This window comes from Anser anser (assembly GCF_964211835.1).
Source record: "Anser anser genome assembly, chromosome: 4".
Taxonomy (NCBI): domain Eukaryota; kingdom Metazoa; phylum Chordata; class Aves; order Anseriformes; family Anatidae; genus Anser; species Anser anser.
In genome coordinates, this window is record NC_139724.1 from 78,766,785 (window position 1) to 78,786,889 (window position 20,105).

The 20,105-nt window shown below is 64.3% G+C and overlaps 1 protein-coding gene across 9 annotated transcripts; it reads right to left on the reverse strand.

Annotated features, from left to right (window-relative positions):
• Nucleotides 1-473: 473 nt before the first annotated feature.
• Nucleotides 474-19,745, reverse strand: LOXL3 (lysyl oxidase like 3). Of its 9 annotated transcripts, XM_083832892.1 has the most exons (17): nt 19,592-19,745; nt 11,237-11,558; nt 10,502-10,665; nt 9,508-9,719; nt 8,980-9,033; nt 6,356-6,415; nt 5,885-6,104; nt 5,309-5,489; nt 4,914-5,068; nt 3,925-4,098; nt 3,631-3,786; nt 3,244-3,406; nt 2,787-3,030; nt 2,221-2,336; nt 1,987-2,123; nt 1,350-1,461; nt 474-1,131 (listed from the first exon to the last, which is right to left on the reverse strand). In XM_083832892.1, the coding sequence occupies exons 2-17, from the start codon at nt 11,544-11,546 to the stop codon at nt 1,058-1,060; spliced, it is 2,532 nt and encodes an 843-aa protein (XP_083689018.1). In that variant the 5' UTR covers nt 11,547-11,558; nt 19,592-19,745; the 3' UTR covers nt 474-1,057. The 9 variants fall into 9 exon arrangements, with proteins under 9 accessions (XP_083689018.1, XP_083689019.1, XP_083689020.1 ...); XM_083832893.1 differs by lacking the exon at nt 8,980-9,033; XM_083832894.1 differs by lacking the exon at nt 6,356-6,415.
• Between the last annotated feature and the right edge of the window lie 360 nt (nt 19,746-20,105).

Here is a 20,105-nt window from a genome sequence, read left to right on the forward strand (position 1 = left end):
ATGGGTCTCGTGTCCCTAGGTGTGCCCAAAGTCCCCCTGACTCGGTGGGGCTCTGCTCCACACGTCAGTCCCTGTGGGGCTGCTGCCCACCGAGGCAGCCCAGCTCTGCTGTGAGCTTGCACTCCCTGCGGTTCACAGCCCTGCGGGGCTGGTGGAAGGTCATGCTGCTTGGCATTCCTGCTACATGACATCTGCGTTGCATCTGGCACGGGGGAAACGGCGCTTCACCACATCCATGCTGCGCCAGGGTGGCCCCATCTGCTCCCGCTGGTGCGGGCCTCCAGCAGCTCTGTGGGGCTGCGTGGGGCCGGGGCTGCGTGGGGCCGGGGCCGCTGCTGCGGGCTCCGGCAGCCCCTTCCTCCCCCCTGTGCGGGGGCAGCTCCCACACACCATGCCAGGCAGCCTGGCCATGCTTTACCCTTGACTTACCAGGCTCTTCTTCCCACCCCAGAGAGGAGCCAGCACCCCTTGGGGAAATAGAACAGACAACTTTATCAAGAAAATAAAATTACAACTAAGGAATGAGTGTGGGAGCTGCTGCTGGGCAGCCAGAGGCAGCACTGCCAGTGCAGGGCGGCCACAGCGTCCTGGGGAACAAGGGGCTCCTGGGGCATGACAGAGGCTGGCCCTGAGCAGGGGGGGTCCCCAGGTGGGCAGTGGATCCTGGTGCCAGCAGAGGGCAGAGCCCCAGAGAAGGCAGCTCAGGGCGAGAGGAACTGGGCCGGGGGAGCAGGAGGGGGTGCAGTGGGGTGGTGGGGACAGGGAGCGGGGGGAGCACGGTGTGGCAGGAGGGGGCGCGGGGCCTCCCCTGACCGTGCCATGGTGCCGCAGCCCAGGAAGGGGGTGCAGCGTCCGGCCAGTGTTTGGGGCAGTGCCCCGGGCCGCCGGTGCCTCCAGCCCTGGCTCCCCGGCGGTGAGTCCTGGGCAGCCCCCAGAGCGGTGCAGGGCTCAGAGGTGTTGGGGGCAAGCCCCCCACCGGCCCCGCAGCAGCTTCCTCCTGCACGTGTGGGGCGGAGGAGGAAGATGCCCATCTCCCCGGGGCTCCTGCGTCTGGGCCCTACGAGATCTGGTTGTTCAGCTGGCCCGGGTACTGCTCAAACCGCTTGCTGGCCTCCTCGCTGAGCGCGTCGCCTGGCGGCAGAGGACAAGAGCTGTCAGCTCCAGTGCTGTCCTGCCAGCGCCTCCGCCCTTCCCCAGCCACCCCCAGCACCCCAGCCCCTGCCCCCCACACCTGCCCGTGCCCCGCAGCCTGCCCCCAGCCCTTACTGCCCCTGTCTCGGTCCCCCCCAGGACACCCCCAGCCCCACCGTGCCCTCGCTCCAGCCCATGCCGCGTCCCTGGGCCGTTACCGATGTGGCAGCTGTGCACCCAGATACGGTGCCCGTCGTACTTGCAGTTGCATTTCATGGCGTTGTTGGTGAAGTCGCTCTCTGCCACCTCGAAGTTGGGGTTAATCACGACCTGTGGGGCACTGACAGTGAGGCGCTGCGGGCCCCTGCCCCACGCCCTGCAGCCCCGCACCGCATCAGCTTGGCCCTCCCAGCCCGGCGTAGCTGCTGCCCGGGGTACGGCCCCGGCACGGCCCTGTCCCCCCAGCCCCAGCAGGACTCGTCTCCCTGGCCACAGTGGGATGTGCTGGAGGGCTCTGAGGAGCTGGTGGCCCTGTCACTGCGCCCCATGGCCCCAAGAGCAACATTCCTTTGCGCAGGAAATGGCTTTCAGGCTGCAGCAAGCCTGAGCGGGTTCCACATGAGCCCTGCACGACTCCAGGCCCTGGGATAGGCACAGTCCCTCCGTGCCATGGCTCCTGGGGCCAGGCACCCTATCCACAGAAGGGCCAGCAGCGTGCTGAGGACCACGGGGCAGAGGCAAGCTCCAGAGCCCTCCTAGCCCCACGGCACAGCCCATGCTGGGTGGTCTCTTCAGCATGTCCTATGCAGTACTGCTCAGGGGGTGTGAGAGGGGCGGGGGGCACAGCCGCAGCACCTGCAGGATGTAGTTGCCAGGCTTGACATCAGTGATGTCGATCCACTGGCAGTCGATGTCGTGCCGGTACAGGTCCCAGCAGCCCACCGTGATGCCCTGCTCCCCGAAGTTGGCACACTCGTACCGCTTGGCCACATCTGCAGGCAAGAAGCGAGCACGGCTCATCCCTGCTGCAGCCCCCTGCACAGAGGGGGACACGGCAGGGACAGTGCCCCACAGCCTTGCAGTGCCCACCTTCTTCACACTCTGTGTCCTCAAGGCAGAAGCTGGCCTTGTGGCCCTCTGCCACCTTGGTGCCATTGGGAGTCAGGATGTCGTAGTGGGTGAAAATGTCCATGCTGTGATAGTGCCTGTGAGAGAGCCCGCAGCGCTCTTCTGCACCAGTGCAACCCTCAGGGAGGGCCAGAGGTGGAGGGGGCAGCTGAGGAAACCCACGGAGCAAGCAGGAGACAGGTCCCCGCCTGCCTGTCCCTCAGTGCTTGGGAAGGTCCCCACTGCGAGCACTGCGAGGCTAGGGCAGAGCTCAGCCTTGCCCTGGGATGGGACACGGCTGTCCCCAGCCCGGTGGCCCCGGCAAGGGGAGGCTCAGCCCCTGCACAGCCTGCAGCCCCGTCCTTGCCCCCCGACACCCCCAGCCCCAACACCGCTATTCAGGGTCAGCCCTGAGCCAAACTGGGGAAAATGACCCCTGGCAGCACAGGTCCCGACGCCGCCCTCCCCCTGCCCACCAGCAGCACCACCGCCCTCCTGCCGCCTGCAGCCCCGGCCCAGGCCGTTCCCTGCCCGCGCCACGCACGCACCGGTGGCACTCGTGCCAGACCCAGGAGTGGCGGCCAGCCTTGGGGCGGAAGTCGGCACGGCCGTTGTTGTGGATCTGGGAGGAGAAGCGGAGCAGGCGGCGGTGCCCGTAGGGCCAGTTGGCCAGGCGGGCCGAGCTGGAGAGGCAGTTCTCCTCGGCGGCACAGTACAGCATGTGCAGCGGCCGGTCCTCAATGTACGCCGTCTCCTGCACCAGCGGCGCATGCAGCAGCAGGTCGGAGGCGGCTGGGGAGCAGGCAGTGGCTCAGGGACGGCTGGACGCACCGCTGCTCAGCGCAAGCAGGGCTGAGCCAGCCAGGTGAATGTGTCCCCACCCCATCAGCCGGCACGGGCCGACCCCACAGCCCCCACCACCTGCAGAGCCCCTTGCCCACAGCCTCTTTCCCTGCAGCCCCTGGCCCCGCGGCCCCGTTGCCCACAGTCCCCATGAGCGCTCACTCTCAGAGCAGATGACGCCTGCGGCGAAGCGCGTGCCCGTGTTCCTGCAGTTCAGGCTGCTGCCGTGGTGCTGGCAGTGGCTCAGGGACATCTCATGGCCAGCACACTTCACACCGCTCAGCACCATCTCCGTCACGTTGCTGGCATCCCAGTACCACGTCTCCTGGGTTGGGTGAGACAGGCTGGGCCAAATGCTGTGGGTGCCCCGGCTCAGACGCACCCTGCCCCGGTACACCCCGCCCGCCCGCCCAGGCTGCCCCCACAGGTCCTATCGCGTGGCACAGAGGGGTCACGTCCCATCACCCCTCTCAGCCCCGGGGCCATCAGGGAAGCGCCGGTGTCTGTGCTTGCCGGGGCATCACCAGGCGCCTCCCTGCCGGCACCTACCGTCACCGCGTGCAGGGAGTAGCCCAGGCCAAGCTGGCGGCAGGCCACCATGGCCTCTTTGGTGGTCCAGCCATCGCTGCACACCGTGCCCCACTTACTGCCGCGCTTCACCTCCACGCGGCCCTCGAACGCCGTCCTCCCGCCGGCTAGGCGGATCTGTGGGGAAGTCCTGGGGCCGTGAGCACGCACCCCACACTGCACCGCCCCCCGCCACGTCCCCGTCCCCGTCCCTGTCCCCGCGGAGCAGTGGTGGTGGCGGCTCGCTGCCCTGGCCAAGCTGGCACTAGCACCTACTTGTAAGCCGTGGTTAGCGAATCCCAGACCCAGCTGGCGACAGACCACCATCGCCTCCAGCGTACCCCAGCCTTCGCCGCAGACCAGACCCCAGCGGAGCTCGTCCCCGTCGCCAGCCCCCACCGCCACCTCGACCCGCCCCTCGAAGCGGCTCCGACCCCCGCTCAGCCGAATCTGCAGAGAAAGGCAGTGGCAGTGTCATCGGCATCACGAGCGATGCTCCTGCTGCTGGGGCTGCGTCCCACAGCGCATCCTGCCCAGGCACCCAGGCAGCCGGGGCCGCGCGGCAGCACCTGGATGGGCCCCGGGGCCAGGGCGGCACGTCAAGGAGGAGGAGGCAGCCGGGAGCTGAGCAGAGCCAGGCACAACTTTTGGTGAGCTGGGAACTCACCAAAAATGGCAGTTTTGGGGCCAAGACTTTGTGGGTTTGGGAAGTGTGTACCAAAGCAGGGAAAAGGATTCATTTCAAAATGCATTCTCATTTCAGAAATGACAGGCGTGAGAGTGTTAAAAAGGTTAAAAAGCCCAAAGTGGATGAAATGAGACGCTAGGTCAAAGAGGATGGTGCTGCTCCATTTGCTCATTTCATCGTCAGTTAAAAAAAAAATCTCTCTACTTGGCCCACAGCGATTTTTTTTCAGGTGCTTCAGCAGGGAGCAGCTGCCCCACACCACTGAGCAGGGGGCACCACAGAGCCCTCAGAGCCCCCAGGGGGCCTCCCTTCCACCCCCCAACTCACAGGGGCAGTTTGGGACTCCAGTCCCCAGAAATCCCCAACCCCCCCAGGGCAGCCCTTTCCCCAGACCGGGGGAAACAACGGCTGCAATGGGGTGCAGTACAGGACAGACGAGGGGACATCCTATGTCAGGTCCCATGGGCTCCCCGGGCTCAGCAGGTGACACAGACACCGCTGTGGTCCCTCAGCCCCCCACTCCAGGGCCCCGATGCCAGGAACCCCACGGCTGTGCAGCCCCCACCACAACACACACCAGGTTCTCATAGCCCATGTAGGGGATGTTGCAGCGGACGGCTGCATCCTCCGTGTGCTTGCAGTCCTCCTGCGTGATGTTCTTGAAGGGGCAGCTCCAGAGGGACTTCTCGGTGCCCAGGCACTGCACCTCGTTCAGGTGGATAGGCCCTGTCCCTGCGGAGGAACGGCGGGGCTCAGCGCCCAGCCGCACGAGGACACCATCCCCTCCCTGCAGCTGCCCTTGCCCCCCTCCCAGCACAGCCCTGCCCTCCCCAAAGGACCGAGCGGCTGCAGTCCCCCGGGATGCTCAGGGCAAGCCCTGCACCACATGCTGCCCGCAGCCGCAGGGACAGGCCTGGCTGTGGCTCGCCCAGCGCGGCCATCTGAAGGCGATGCCTGGCCCAGGACCCTCACCTTGGCCCATGCGTGCCCCAGTGAGGGCTTCCTTGGCGCTGCCAAAACCCAGCTCGCGGCACACCACGCTGGCTGACAGCAGGTTCCAGCGGTCATCGCAGACTGTGCCCCACTCGCTGCTCTTGAGCACCTCGACACGGCCCTCCCCGGCCTTCGCACCTCCCTTCAGCCGGATCCGCAGCTGTGGGGGAGTGGGGTAAGGGCGCAGCGGGGGACACCGTGGTGTGGCACGGTGCGGCACAGCACGGCAGGGGACACCGTGGTGTGGCACGGTGCGGCATAGCACGGCAGGCACGGTGCGGCACAACGCGGCGCAGCACAGTGTGGCATGGCACAGCAGAGCACGGCACCGTGTGGCGTGGCACAGCAGCGTGCCATGGCACAGCACAGTGCAGCACAGAGGTGACTGTGACGTGCAGGGACAGAACGCTGTCCCCACCTCCTGCCGATCCTACGGATCAGTCACCCAGGGACACTGCACCCCTGCTCTTGGCCCAGCCAGGGGCTCAGAGCCCTGCAACAGGGCAGTGGCCGCTGTGGCCCCACAGCACCGCACATCCACCCTGCAGGGCTCACCTGGCCCTGCTGCTGCTGGCGCTGCTTCTTCTTGTGGGTGCTGCCAGAGGTGAAGAGGGGCCCAGGCAGGCAGCTGACAACGGCGGGCATGCCGGCCCCGCAGGCTGTGGAGGTGTTGCCCTGGTAGAACTGGAAGGTGCACATGGAGAGGTGCACCTCCGTCCCCGTGCAGGACACGGAGTGCAGGCGGTAGTTGAGCTGCTGCCGCTCCGCAAACAGCCTGCAAGGAGAGAGCACAGCCTGCGGCACAGCCACCGGGAGCGGAGGTGTCGGCGGCCGCCCCACCTGCGGCTGCACCGTCCCTGCCCCTCGCTCCATCCCCTGGCTCCATCCCCGGTGGGATGCGCTGTGCCCCTGGGGCGCCCAACCCTCGCCGGCCCTGCCCCTGTCCCAGCAGCACAGGGACACGCGTGGCTCCAGCAGCGCTGAGCGGGGCTCCAGGCACTCGGGCTCCCCACTGGAGCCATTTACCTCTTCCTGGACCCTACGTCCTCCCTGCGCTTTTGTTTAGGCTGAGATTTGGAGGCCAGCCTGGAAAACAGAAAACAACCATCAAGGAGCCCGGGGCCCCAGGCTGTCACCTCTCCCTGGAGACTGAGCTTGGCATGCGTGCCCCTGGTGAGCCTCATGCACGTCCACTTCGTGTCATGCGTGGGTGCAATGGCATCATCTGCTGCCAGCAATATGACACAACTGCCCTCCACAGCAATGATGCAGTTTCCTGCCCACATCCCGCCAGGAAACTGTGACAGATGCAGCCACATCCCGTGCTGCTTTTTACACACAGCAGAAGATCAAACACCGGTGGCAATGATTTGATCTGTCAGGTGCAAGTGAGGTATGCCCCTGTCCTCATCCAGACACCAGACAACATCACTGTGCTTTGCTCCAAGGGGAGCAGGACACCTAGCAAGCATGGCGCCGAGCTAGCGGTGCATGTGGACAGTGCTCTCCCCGAAGCCACGGGGATGGTGAGACGCTCTGCGAGCTCACCGCACCCAGCTTCAGCGTGGGGAGTACCCTGGGTTCACACTGAGCAGTGCAGAGAAAACCATAGGATGCTGGTATGTTGTTTGTAACCCCCACACCCCCAGAAATGCTTTGTTTTGCTTGGTGGGGAGGAGGACGCTGAGCATGGCCAAATCCCCAGGGACCAGAAGGAGAAAAGAGTGACAAAACATGGCAGGGGACTGCAAGCTCCCCAGAAACTAGGGATAAGGCAAAATCAAGCCTGGCAGCTGTCCTGCCAGCCCGCAGCACATCAGTGTCAGCCCACGCAGCCCAGTGAGCCCCGTGACACAGCACGGGACAGTCAGGACAAGGGTTCACACAAATGTCCAGAGGACATCAGCACCCATCAGCACTCCTGAGACCACAGGTAGATCCTGCGCCCAGTTCTGGGTCTCCTGATACAAGAAAAATATCAGCAATTGGAGCGAGCCCTGCAGACAGCACCGGGACAGCCAGGGACTGGCGGAGAAATGGGAAGCTGGGCTGCTGCAGCCTGGGGATGATTTAGCTCCAGGGGCTCAGGCAGCCCCCAACTTGCACCCACAAAGGGCTGTCAGGGAGCCAGAGACAGGCTCTTCACAGCTGCCAAAGACAGGTGCACAAGGGAAAGCAGGCAAAATTTGCAAGAAGAGTGTCACACTAGATGTAAGGAAAACTTTCTCCCCATGAGGGCCGTTCAGCATCAGAGCAGAGTCCACACGGCTGCAGGATCTCTGTCCTTGTTGTCTTTCAAAAGCCAGCTGGATGAAGCCCTGAGCCAGCCCACAGCGCTGCAGGAGAGGTTGGACCAGAACCCCGAGGTCCCTTCCAGCCGTCACCCCACACAGGCTGCAGACGTGCAGCCTGAACAGCTCAGCCCAGGCAGACCAGAGCTTGGCTCCTGTGGCAGGCAGAGGAAAGGGAGCGGATCGCTGCTTACAGACGTGGCGCAGCACTTCGCCCAGTGCCACGTGGATAATGCCCGCTCAGTGGAAAAGAGGTAGTGGGCATCAACCAGACAAAGCAGCAACAGCAAGTTGCAGCAAGAGGGACGTGTGAGTGGGGCTTTGAGGAGACCCTCACAGGCTGACCCCATCTGGATTCCCACCACCAGCGCAGGCAGAGCTACAGGAGCTGGGGAGGGTGCCCATCGATGACACAGTGCTGGGAAGTCACAGTGAAGGACTCGGGATGGGTCAAGAGCACACGGGGCACCTTCAGCACCAGGGGGATGGTGGTACCGAGCTGAAGCGGGGCAGGGGCAGAGCAGCTTCTCCACATGATGGTCTCAAGCGAGAGGTACCATGCAACAGCCCAGGGAGGATGGGCTTTGGATGTAGCTTGGGTCTCTGCACCCACTACCAAATCCGTCAGCAGCAGTGCAGGGCCAGAGGGAAAGGGCAGCCAGACTGTCCCTGGGGTCAGGCAGAATGGCAGCAAGAGCGAGTGGGCAGACGGTGCAAGAGATCCCGGGCAGGTGCAGCACCTGGGACAAGACCTACCAAACCATGACCGTCAGCCCAGTGCCCAGCACTACCAGCACCGCCATGCCCACTGCCCTGGTGCCCAGCACTACCACCATGGCTGAGCAAGCACTTCAATGCCCGTGCCATCCCACCCAATGGGGAATAGGGAAGTGCGCAGCCTTTCCAGCTTCCCCACTGCAGCTTTCTACAGAAAGCAGCCCATTCCTGCAGCCCACCCTCCCTATCCACCAGGAGAGAGAGCTCCTTTCCGAGGCCTCCCTGTCCCTGCAGGGCTGCAGCACAGAGCACCACAGCCCTCCCCATGCCTTCCACCAGGACCCTGCCCACAACGGATCTGCCCTGCAGACACAGACCCTGCCCATTGTGCAGGACAAGGCTGCTCTGCCTGGGGCACCAGCAGCCTAGGAGAAAGAGCATCTCTCATGGGGGACAGGGGACCCCAGTGCGCCCAGACAGGTCCCACTGGAGTGGGCTCTTCCTGCCCAGCACACCACAGGCCCTCAGTCTGCTCTGTCCAGATCCGCTCATGCCAGGATCCACTCGGACTGCAGAGACTGGTGGGACAGGGCAGCCCGGTGCTGCCCAGGGCTCAGCAGACAGGGCGCCCCAGCCCCTTACCTGCTGCCCGGCCTTGGGCTCTGTCCCTTTGTCCTGGCTGCACGCTTCAACCGCCTGCAGGAGCAACACCCTGGCTGTGCGGTGAGGGGTGCGCACAGTGCTGGGCACTGCACCGCGGGCGGCGCACCCACACCCGGGCCCCTCCCTTGAGCCACGGTGCTGTGGCCTCATCCCTGCCTGGCTCACGACAAACCGCCCCGGGCACAGGGACCCCCGCACTCCCTACGAGAGGGAAATGTGGAGGTGCACCACTGTTGGGGAGCAAAACTTGACCTCTTGGTCAGGCTCTGCAGTGGTGCATGGGGAGACTGGTGGCCCCCAGACGTGCCACAGACCCCCAGCTTGGTTAGCAAGTGCCCAAATGGCCCATGGAGCTAGGGCTGGGTGAACTGCAGGGACAGGAGGGATGCTGGGGAGCCTCAATGCCCAACAGCATGTTCCCGACTGTCCCCCCAGCACTGCTCCTGGCATCCCCCAGTGCTGCTCCAACACCCCAGCCACACGGGACTCCTTGCCAGCCCCACTCACTTGTAGAAGTTCCTGTTCACCTTCTTCTCTGCAGGGAAGCCCATCATGCCACAGATGACACGGCTGTTCTTGGTGTCCCAGCCCTCATCGCAGATCTGTGCCCAGCCATCCTTGTAGCGCACCTCCACGATGCCCTCTGTCACCGGCAGCCGCCGCCGGGCCCCTGACACCACCGGCCGCAGACGAACCTCCTCCACGTGGCTCTGCTCTGTCTGCAGGGCATGGGTCACCCCAGGCTTGCTTGGCACCCCTGGGCCCCCGCTCCCTGCCAGCCCAAGGACGCCCTGCAGGAGGGGGTTCCCCAGACCCATGTGGGGAACAGGGACAGGACGGTCCCATCTCCAACGGCCCAGGGTAGCCAAGTACTTATCCCTGTCCCTGGTCCCTCAGGTCTAATTCCAGGACTGCAGCCGGGAGAGCCAGTGCTGCCATCCGTTCACCTAGGAACCTTGTATCCAGACCCCAGCCCAGGCACCCTCCCAGGGCAGGATAGCAGCACAGGGCGCTGGATGCTGGGCACAGCCTGCAGGACATGGCTCCAGCACCCCTCTCTTGGTGAGACCCCAGCCAGCACATGCCCAGAGCTGCGCCATGTCCCCGCACCCAAGGTGTGGTCTGAGAAACAGCCTGGAAGAGAGATAGAGGGGAGCGGCCACACGTGCCAGCAGAGCGCAGCGTGCATGAGCAGGTCTGGGACCAGGGCCCCTGGCAGACAGGAGACAGGGGCATACAGTCTGTAGGGGCACAGGACAGCCCCCGTGGCCTGCAGATGCCACGAGGGAAGGAGCAGCTCAGGATGCCCAGGGGATGCTGTGGCAGTACTGCACTCCACGTGGGGCAGGGGCAGGATTTGCCTGCTGCAGGGCTGCGCACCGCAGCCCCTCCTCCCCACCGGCAGGCACAGACGCCTGCCGGGCTGCAGTGAGGAAGCTGCCCCCGACCAGGCAGGGAGGTCAAAAGCCAGGCAGGGCCGCCCCAGACACAGCACCCTCACCTCAATGACGTTGGAGTCCTTGAAGCCTGGGATGCGCTCATCCTTGCAGATGACACCTGCGTCTTCCTCGTGGCTGCAGTCACTGTTCCCCCAGCCCCGGTGTTTGCAGTCCCCAATGCTCTTCTCACCTCCCGCACAATTCACGTTATCCAGCCAGATCCGCCCTGCCACATGCCAGGGCCAGAGGTGAGAGGGGACCGAGCCCATGCAGCAGCCCCCAGGAGCAGGGAGGGTGCCCGCTGCGCACGGCCAGGGCCACGCAGGCATGTAGCAGGCAAGAGGGTAGGACACTAGTTGGACACAAGGCTGGGGCAGCCCTCTCCTGGCACAAAGCTGGGGCCAGACATGCAACGAGGGAAAGCCTGAGTGTGGGAGCAGCTGGTGGGGAGTCTCCACAGTGCCTGCATGTAGCACACATCCTGGGGCCTGTACGGCATCTCGCCTGCACACAGCAGCCTGCTGCACCTCTGCACGTGCCCTCACCGGCGCAGCCCTGCAGCCACCTGCACCATGCAGGGCATGCACAGCCCACTGTTGTAGTGCATGCATACATCCTCCCTAAGTGCTGGGGACACACATGCACATGCACACGTGGAGCTTCCCAGTCTGCTTTGCACATGCACACACATGCAGGCGCATACACACGAGGACAGTCACGCTGCCAGGCACTCTGCAGACACGGGGCCCTGCTGGTCCCCACACCAGCCTAGTGCAGCACACGGCTGCGCCTCTTACCGACGCCTTTGCCGTACTTGGCGCTGTGGGCCCAGCCGGTGGCAGCCACGAAGCCAAGGTGCCGGCACAGCACGTGCGCATTGGCCAGCGTGAAGTCGTCGTCGCAGATGGTGCCCCATTCATCGTTGTAGAAGACCTCGACGCGGCCCTCGTTGTGCTTGCGTGGGTAGCCAGCCAGGCGAAACTTCAGCTGGGGCGCGGGGCTGCGCGTGGGGCCCGGAGGGGTGGGCTGGGCGCTGCCCCCCCCCAGCCAGAGCACCCCCAGCAGCACCAGCAGCTCCTGCCACGTCCACGTGCTGTGGTGTCCCATGGCGGCGTGGCCCTGCGTGGGGAGACAGCGTCAGGGCAGGCGGGAGAACCGCATCGTGCCGCAACACCAGCTCAGCCCGGCGCCGTGCGGTGAAATCCCCGCCCCTGCGCAGCTCTGCCGGGTGCCAGCACGCCCGTGTGCCCCGTCCCCAGCCGGGGACAGCCCCTGCCCACCGCCCGCCTGCACCCCCAGCCCCGTTGCCAGCCACAGCCCTGCCCGCCGCCCCCGGCCCCTCGCTGCGCTGTGCTGCCGGATCACATCTCCCGCACCGAGAACGACAGCAGATGTGCCAAGGGGCACGCGTCACCTCCAGAAAAGAAGGGGCACCGGCTGCTGCAGCAGAGGTGCTGGGACACGGCCAGGGAATGGGGTGGCCTGGCTGGGCTGGCCGTGGACCTCGGTACGCCACCGGCCGCACGGCAGCCGGGACTGGAGCTGCTGACCAAGGGGCTGCCAAGCCACGCTCCTGCCCACTGTCAGGAGCGACGCAACTGGAGCCGTTTACATCTCTCCCTGTGAGGCATTTTCTCCAGCCCTTCAATAACATTTGTGGCTCCCTGAGAATACCTGCGGGAGATGCGGTATTCCTGCATCAGCCTCGTTGACAAACAATGGTGAAAACATTTCTCTGTAAACCGCCTTCACCCTATTCCCACGTGTGCCGCCAGGGACCACCTTAACCCCCTCAGCACCACGCAGCCTGGGATCAGCATGCCTGTGCAGGCAGCACCAGCACTGCTCCAGGCCGGGCTGGCGGCGTGTTTGGCAGCACAGCACCAAGGCACGGCGAGCCTCCCGCCGCAGGGCTGCAGCCCCACAGCCTGCCCCCAGCCGGCCCGTTGCACAGTGCCCCCACTGCCTGGGAGCCCCTCCTGGGACAGGCCCAGCAGCCAAACCCACTGGGAGCATATCCCACATGCCTCACTCACACGGGTTGTCTTTAGACAACATTCAAAGAATAAGGTTGAGCGTGCTCACCTAAAAGCTGGGGTGATTTCAGACTCTGATGTTTAGCTACAGGGCTCCGCAGAAGGGAAAGCAAATGCAAGCCCTGCACATGCTCCTTCCTCAGCCCGTGCGTCTCACAGACAAGCCCCATGGTGCCGGCACACTTCCTCTGCCAGCCACCGCCCTGTGCACCCCATCCCCTGCTCCCTCGCAGCTCCAGCGTGCCAGTTGGATGGAGCCACAGAGCTGTCAGAGCCCATTCCTTGGGGCGAGATACATCCCTGTGCTGCACTGGGACAATCGCCCTGGGCCTTGCCACCAGCACTGAGCCTGGGCTCAGGGATGGCCCCACAGCCCCGTGTCCAACCATGGGATAGGTTTTCTATGAGAATCGGCCCTGCTCCTGCTCTGTCATGCTTCTCTTTGCCAGGTTACGGAGGCCAGGTCACCACTCCAGCCTCCAGCGACTCCTGAACACGAAGCAGGGACAGGCAGACAAACCCTTCCCTGTGCCCATTGCCCCGACACAGCCCCCTGCCGCCTCCTGCCCCTTCGGGCTGGGACACCACCAGCACAGTGCCAGCGAGTCCCAGTGCCTGCAGGGACGTGCGAGGAGGGAGGGCGAGGGCAAGGGGACCAACAGCACCGGTCCACGGCCAGTGCAGAAGTTGCAGCAGGAAGATGCCGACCCCTGTGGGGCAATCGCATCAACTCCGGCCCTGCTCTTTCCTCTGTCACATCCTGGGGCATGGGGGACACAGCAGCACTGACAGGGACAGCAACAGGCACTGGGGGTCAGGAATGCGCCCTGCGAGCCCTTGGGTTTGCAGTGGCTGGCTCTGGGCTACCCGTACCTCGGCTGCCTGCTTTGGCATTGCAAGAACAAAGAGAAGCCCAGCAGGAAGCATATTTGTGGGCAGGCAGCAGGGAAACGCTTTGCTGAACCTTTTAATCAGCCTGTTAGGCAGGAGAAAGGGGAGGGCAGGCACAAAGGGCCATCCCAGCCCTGCCAGCGGGGGCAGGCAGGGCAGGAGTGCTCCAGCCGTGTTTCTGCTCTGCCTGGAAAGCCGCGAGGGGATCAGTTTAACATCTCACAGCAGTAATAAAACGCTTCTTATTCTGTGCATCAGTCAGAGGGGACATCCTGTCCTTCCCAAGTGAAGCAATGTAAATCTACAGAGCTAGGCTGCGCCACACGTCACACACAAGTACTTGCCAGCAAGTCTGGGCCCTCTCAGTGCTAATTTTAACTCACCTGGGGAGACTGTGGAATCTGCAAGCACACGTGGAGCTAAAGCTTCCCCCACACTTGCACTGAATGAGGCAGGCGATCTCTGCTGGTGCTGACTGCAGGCTGCTTTGTGATGGGGCCAATACAATGCCAAAGGGCAGCAGCACAATTAATGCCAATCTCCACAGTTCTGCAGAAATAGTCCATGTCACAAAGCTGGTGTGACCTTTTATGAGATCACAGGTTTGGTTAATTGAAGTAACTGTGTTGATACAACAGGCTGAGACTGGAAGGCATTCGATTCATCTTGCATGACCTTTTAATGAAAGATTAGCACTCAACAAAATCAGTGCACCTTCTGCTAAGTGGATTAAAACTGGACACCTGCTGTAACTAAAATGTGGTTACAACTGGAAAGTCACCATTCAGTGGGCTCTCTGGTGAGGATCACATGCCTTTCAAAAGCAGAACCATGTCTGAAGGAGAGAAAAAGTCCTCTCCTGGTACAGTCTGCAAAGACAGAAATGGGCAGAGTGTGTAGGTGGGGACAGACCTGGGCGGCCTGGCAAAATGGCGTCACATAGACTATACTCTTGTCTAGAAAGAAATGTAAGGCCATGCACTCAAGAACAAAGCATGCAGGATCAGAGACCAGAACACAGCACACAGGAAAGTGCTCAGTCTGTCTGGACCGGGCACTGGTGCCATGGCAAGCACCCAGTGCCACCGAGTCGCAGCAGTGCTACCACAGGACCTGGTACACTTGCTATTGACAGGATTGCTGAAGCCGCCGGCCTCCAGATTGGCTGGATGCGAGGTCTCAGCCCCAGCCCTGTGTTTGGGGATGTGGGGAAGCCCCACACAAGGCCGTCTGGGCACTGTGCGCTGCCAACGGGGCCGGCACTGGGAGATCCTCCACATCCTGACGCCATCAGTCAGGGCGAGAGCCACGCAGCGGCGCCAGGCCACGGCGAATGTCCCTCAGCCCAGACCCTGATGCCCACAGAAGCAGCAGGAGTGCCTTGGGACAGGGCGGGGATGCTCTGTTGCTTCCCTGTTGTGGTGCCCACAGCTCAGCCACCCCGTCTTTGCATTCAAAAGCTCTCTGTGGATTTGTCTTCCTCACAGTCCTTCAGTTGCTTCTGAACCTGCTTAAATCCTACCATCCCTCTCTGTATTAACCACAGCTCGCTGAAGGGGTCCCGCAGTCACCGTCTGCAGTGCTCCTGGGTCACCGCTGTCCTCTGCAGAGGCTCCAGCGTCCCCCTCCCTACTCGCTCCCCCTGCCTCAGCTCAGCCTGTCCTCAGCCCCTGCCACCTGCCCCCCTGCCCTGGTGAGGTCAGCACAGGCCTGCAGCACTTCCCACGCGCATCCAGGAGAGCGGTTCGGTTGGCAGCGTGGACTCCCTGGGGGAAAACGGAGCCAGTTTCCCACTTCTGTAACATCTCCCTCTCGCAATGCCTCTCTGAGGCTCGGTATCACAGACATTGGGCTAACAGGGCTGGCGTTGTCCAGATCACTTTTTCCACTTTCTTAAATGCCAGCAGTGCATTTGCTCCTCCAGCATGGTGACACTGCCCTTTTTTCCTTGCTCACTGCAAGCTTTGCTCCCGGACCCAACTGCTGCTGTGGGAACAGGGAGTCCCCCGCCCTGCCCCAGGCAGCTGCGGCGCAGTCCCACAGGCTTCCAACGGGGCAGATCTGCACTCAGCACCTCCTGATTTCAAGCTCAGGCCCTTCCCTGCAGCTCCTGTCTCTGGATCACTGCAACCAGAGGGCCAGCCCTGACTCAGTCCAACAGGACCACAGTCCTGCCGGCTGGATCTGCTGCGGGCATGAGGTCTGTGCCAGGGCTGGGGGCTCTTTGGCAGGCACAGACAAGCCGGGGGTCCCCTGCACCCTGGAAGGGCTGATCTACCTGAGCAAGAGTCCTGAGGGGGCATCCCCCTCACTTCTCCATCTGGCCAGAGGAAGGGGCACCCCTTTGTCCAGCCTCCTTGCGGCTGGTGGAGGCCATGAGGGGACAGGCTGTTCGGTCCTGCTGGGAGCAAGGGGGGCTGCCACCCCTCCGGCTCAGGGGATGCTTGATGCAAGCAGCAGTACAAGGGGGTGTCAGGGAGGATGCTAGCTCTGCTCCTAAGGACCAGAGATCAGCATGAACCGCACACATCCACTGGAGAGCAGATGTGCAGACAGCTGGGGGCATGGACAGGCAACACCTGTGGGGAGGGTCGGGGGCCAAGAATTGCCTGGGACAGGGATGGGTGCCCTGGCTGCTGCTGTCACCCAGAAGCTGGGCACAATCCTGCCCAGACTCGCCTGCCCCAGGGCCCCGGGCACCCCACTGCTGGCTTCCGTCTGCAGCCACAAAGTCCCCTCTCTGACAGGGGTTTTGTGCAAGGCGCTTCTGCATTCCCCTGGCAGGTGAATGGGGCTCGGACACGCACCCAGCTGGGGGGATGGGCTGGCCCCCAGCAAGCACCAGCCATAGATGCTGGAGAGCAGCCCAGGTCCTTGTGACCGCCCAGAAAACCTCGGGAATCGCAAAATAACAGAATGGCTGAGGTTGGAAGGGACCTCTGGAGAGCACCTTGTCCAACCCCCCTGCCAAGCAGGATCACCCAGAGCACGTTGCGCAGCATCACATCCCGGTGGGTTTTGAATGTCTCCAGAGAAGGAGACTCCACAGCCTCTCTGGGCAACCTGTGCCAGTGCTCTGTCACTCTCCCAATAAAGAAATGTTTTCTCATATTCAGCTGGAACTTCACGTTTCAGTTTGTGCCGTTGCCTCTTGTCTGGCCCTGTCCTCCTGACAGACATTTATACACATAGATAAGATCCTCTCTTGGCCTTCTCTTCTCCAAGTTAACCAGGCCCAGCTCTCTCAGTCTCTTCTCATATGAGAGATGCTCCAGTCCCCTCATCGTCTTCGTAGCCCTCCACTGGACTCACTCCAGTAGCTCCATCTCCCTCTTGTACTGGCGAGCCCAGAACTGGACACTATACTCCAGTTGTGGCCTCACCAGGGCTGAGTAGAGGGGCAGGATCTCCTCCCTTGGCCTGCTGGCAACACTCATTGTAATGCACCCCAGGATAACATCAGCCTTCTTGGCCACAGGGGAGCATTGCTGCCTCATGGAATGTCCCAGCCAGGCATGTGCCAGGCCCCAACCCCTTCCTGGCATACAGCAGGGATGGAGCTGGTTGTGGGTACCTGAGTGCATCACAGAGCTGAGACCACAGGATCCACACCCCCAGCCCGGCTGCAGAGTCCCCTCTGTGCTGAGGGCAGCTCCATGTGGCAGCAGGAACCATGGCACTGCTTGACCTGCTCCCAGACCAGCCCCACCACTCTGCCCTTCCCGGCAAACAAGGGCTCCAGTGCCCCACAGGAGCTGCACTCCCTAGCCAGGTAGCCCCAGTTCCCTCAGCACGGCTGCGCTGCCCCAGCACAGGGGCTGTGCCCTCCAGGGGCTCAGCTGTACCAGCAGGGGCAAGCGGTGACAGCGAGGGAAACCCCAAGCACGGGGATGCTGGCTCCGAGGCTGTGCCATTCAGTACCCACCAGGCACTCGAACGGACCTTGATCTACCCCAGGAAAACCTCAGTGAATAGTAAACAGGCTTGGGAAGGAGCAGATGAAGCAGATATAGAGCAGGTCAGTGTGTTGGGTCCTCATGCATGCTGGCAGCCAAGTGCAGGTCACCTCCGTGGCACGGGGACAAGGTCCCAGGCAGCAGCAGCAGGGAAGGGCCAGGCTGGGGTGGCACCGCAGGGGTGGGCTCTCTCAGCAGTGCTGCACAGGAGGCCTGAGGCATGCACAGGGAGATGCAGCAAAGCAGGCACTGACAGACTGGAAGGACTCAGAAAAGAGCAGAGCAAATGACCGACGACCTGGGAAGCCCGCCAGGAGAAGGAGGAAGCAGCTCCCTCTGTTTACCCATCACTGGGAAGGTCAAGAGGTGACGGGATCACAATCTGCCGAGGCCCACGCCGGGACATCCCTGAGAGCAAAGGGTTGCGTCCCCAGCACAGGGGCAGGAGAAGGTCTGTTGGGTCCCATGGTTTCAGGCACTGGGCTCCGCTCCCTCCCCATCTCCCTGGGGCCCCAGCACACACAGGCCAGAGCCTGGCTTCCCGCACCGGCCCTTTCGCAATCCTGGCCGCCTGGACTGGCCTCCTTCGTTCTCCTGCTTCCCAGCAGCCCAGGGGTGCTGGAGCTGAGGGTTGTGACAGCCCTGCCTCGCTGGGGCAGGACCGGCTGGACCCGCCGGCAGGGACCCCACAGGATAGGAGGCACAGGAGAAGCACAGCCAAGTCCAGGGGCCCCAGGGCTCCCAGCTGAACTGCTCCCAGTGGCACCGAGGAACAACCCAGGGCCACCCCAGCAGCCCCACCACACTGGCAGGCTCGGTGACACCTCCCTACACCACCACCTCCTGGTGGGGCTCGTTGGGGGCTCGCTGCCCTTGGCTGACCAGAAAGAAGGCTGTGTGCCTGTTCCTGCTGTCCCACTGCATGTCCCTGTCCCAGGCGGTGATGGGGACACTGCTGTAGACACCACGCCCCGACTCTGTGGCTGTCCTGAGTGCCAGCTGGGGACAGAGCACCTGAGTGCACTCACCAGGTCCAGCGCACTGGTTCAAGCAGTCCTGAGCCCTTTGGACTGTCTGATGTCCCCTGTTCTGCTGTCAGCCTCTAAGCCAGGGCAGTACACAGCGCAGCTCTTTGCAGTTCCTAACACCACTGGGTTTCCCTGAGACACAGCAGGGAAACAGCTGCCAGCTCTGCTCTTGGCTCCTCTGGGCTCTGCAGGGGCAGGCAGGAGGGGAAGACCCCAAAGGAATGTGCAGATGCTGTAGCCATTGGCCACAGCCGCAACAGCCCAGCCAGGCTGGGAGGCAAACCACAGGTCTGGGGGGGCCAGGCACCGCAGGGCAGGGAACCAGCCATCTCAGAGCTACTGGGAGAGAGGAGACCTGCTCCGCTGCATGCCAACTCCTCTGGAGAGCAGCTGAGAGGATGCAGGACGTGCCCAGGCCCCCAGCCTTCAAGCCTCGCATCCCTTCGTCCTTCCTCTCTTCCAGCGAAGAAGCGAATTCCATCTTCATGGAAATCCTGAGTCTCCACCGCCCTTTGTAAACCACAGCTCAGCAAACGAGCCTCCTGAAGGCAGGCGCTGCTCAGCACGTTCAGGGCTACGCATGGCTGCGCAGCCCCGAGGCAGCACCCCGCTAACCTGCCGGATCTGATGGGCACCCCTTCCCCTTCCCCTTCCCCTTCCCCTTCCCCTTCCCCTTCCCCTTCCCCTTCCCAGCAAGCGCGTGGGGAACGCACGCCGCAGCCTGGCACAAACCCTTGCACCCCGCCAAACGCAGCCGCGGGGCACGGCGAACGTGACACAGCTCCCCCGCCGCCGGCACCGCGCACAAAGCAGGCTTTCTGTACCGGGCGCGGGGCACCCTCCGTGCGGCCGCCGGCAGGGGCAGCCCCCGCAGCACCGCGCAGCCGCGCCGCGGAACCGGGGGTCGGGGACGGAGCTGGCGCGTCCCGCGCGGCCACGCAGCCCTCGCGCGGCACGGCCCCGCGCGGCCCCCGTTCGTCCCCCGCGCCGGCAGCCGCCCGGCCGCCCCCCGCCCGGCTCTGCAGCGCGCCTCGCGCCCCCGGCCCGCCGCCGCTCGCGCCGCGCCGGGATCCCCGCGCACGCCGCGAAGCCTCCCACGCGCGGCCCCTCCCGCGAGCTCCGGGGCCGCGCGGGGCGCCCCCGGCACCCGCGCCCAGCGCCGCGCCCGCCGCCCCCCGCGCGCCGGGCCGGTCCCGACCCGCGCTGCCCGCCCGCCCCGGGCCCCGGGCCCCGGGCCGTACCTCTCGTCCCCACGGGCTGCGCGGCTGCGGCGGCGCCGGGCGAGAGCGTCCAGCCGAGTGCCGGCGGGGCCGTGCCGAGCCGAGCCGAGCCGAGCCGCCCCTCTCCGCCCCGGCCCGCCCCGCGCAGCGCCCCGGTGTCCGGGGCCGGCCCGTGCCGCCCCGCCGCCCCGGCCCCGCACGGACCGGCCCCGGCCCGGCGCCCCGCACGGATCCGGCCGCGGCGGGGCCCCGCTCCCCCGGGGGGCTCCGCTCCGGGGCCGGCACCGGACCCCGGCACGGGACCTCCAGCTCGGCCCTCTCCCTGCAGGGTCCCCGGCCTTGCGCCCCCGCCCCGCGAGCACCGCGCTCCCGGCGCAGCCCCCGGCGGACCCGGGGACGGGGACCGGGTGCAGACCCTCGCAGAGCAGCTCCCGGGCATGGAGCAGCGCATCCCGGTGAGGCACGGGGAAGGCCAGGGGCTGCCCGAGCCCCGCCTCTGCTCCGGGTCCCTCTGCCACCCAGCCTCCTCCTCGAC

Coding starts and splice junctions, on each gene's coding strand:
- LOXL3 (XM_083832892.1), bottom strand. CDS start 11,546: ATGGGACACCACAGCACGTGGACGTGGCAGGAGCTGCTGGTGCTGCTG. Junction 10,666..11,236: donor CAAGTACGGCAAAGGCGTCG/GTAAGAGGCGCA, acceptor GGCATGTGGCAG/GGCGGATCTGGCTGGATAAC. Junction 9,034..9,507: donor GTGAACAGGAACTTCTACAA/GTGAGTGGGGCT, acceptor TTGCTCCTGCAG/GCGGTTGAAGCGTGCAGCCA.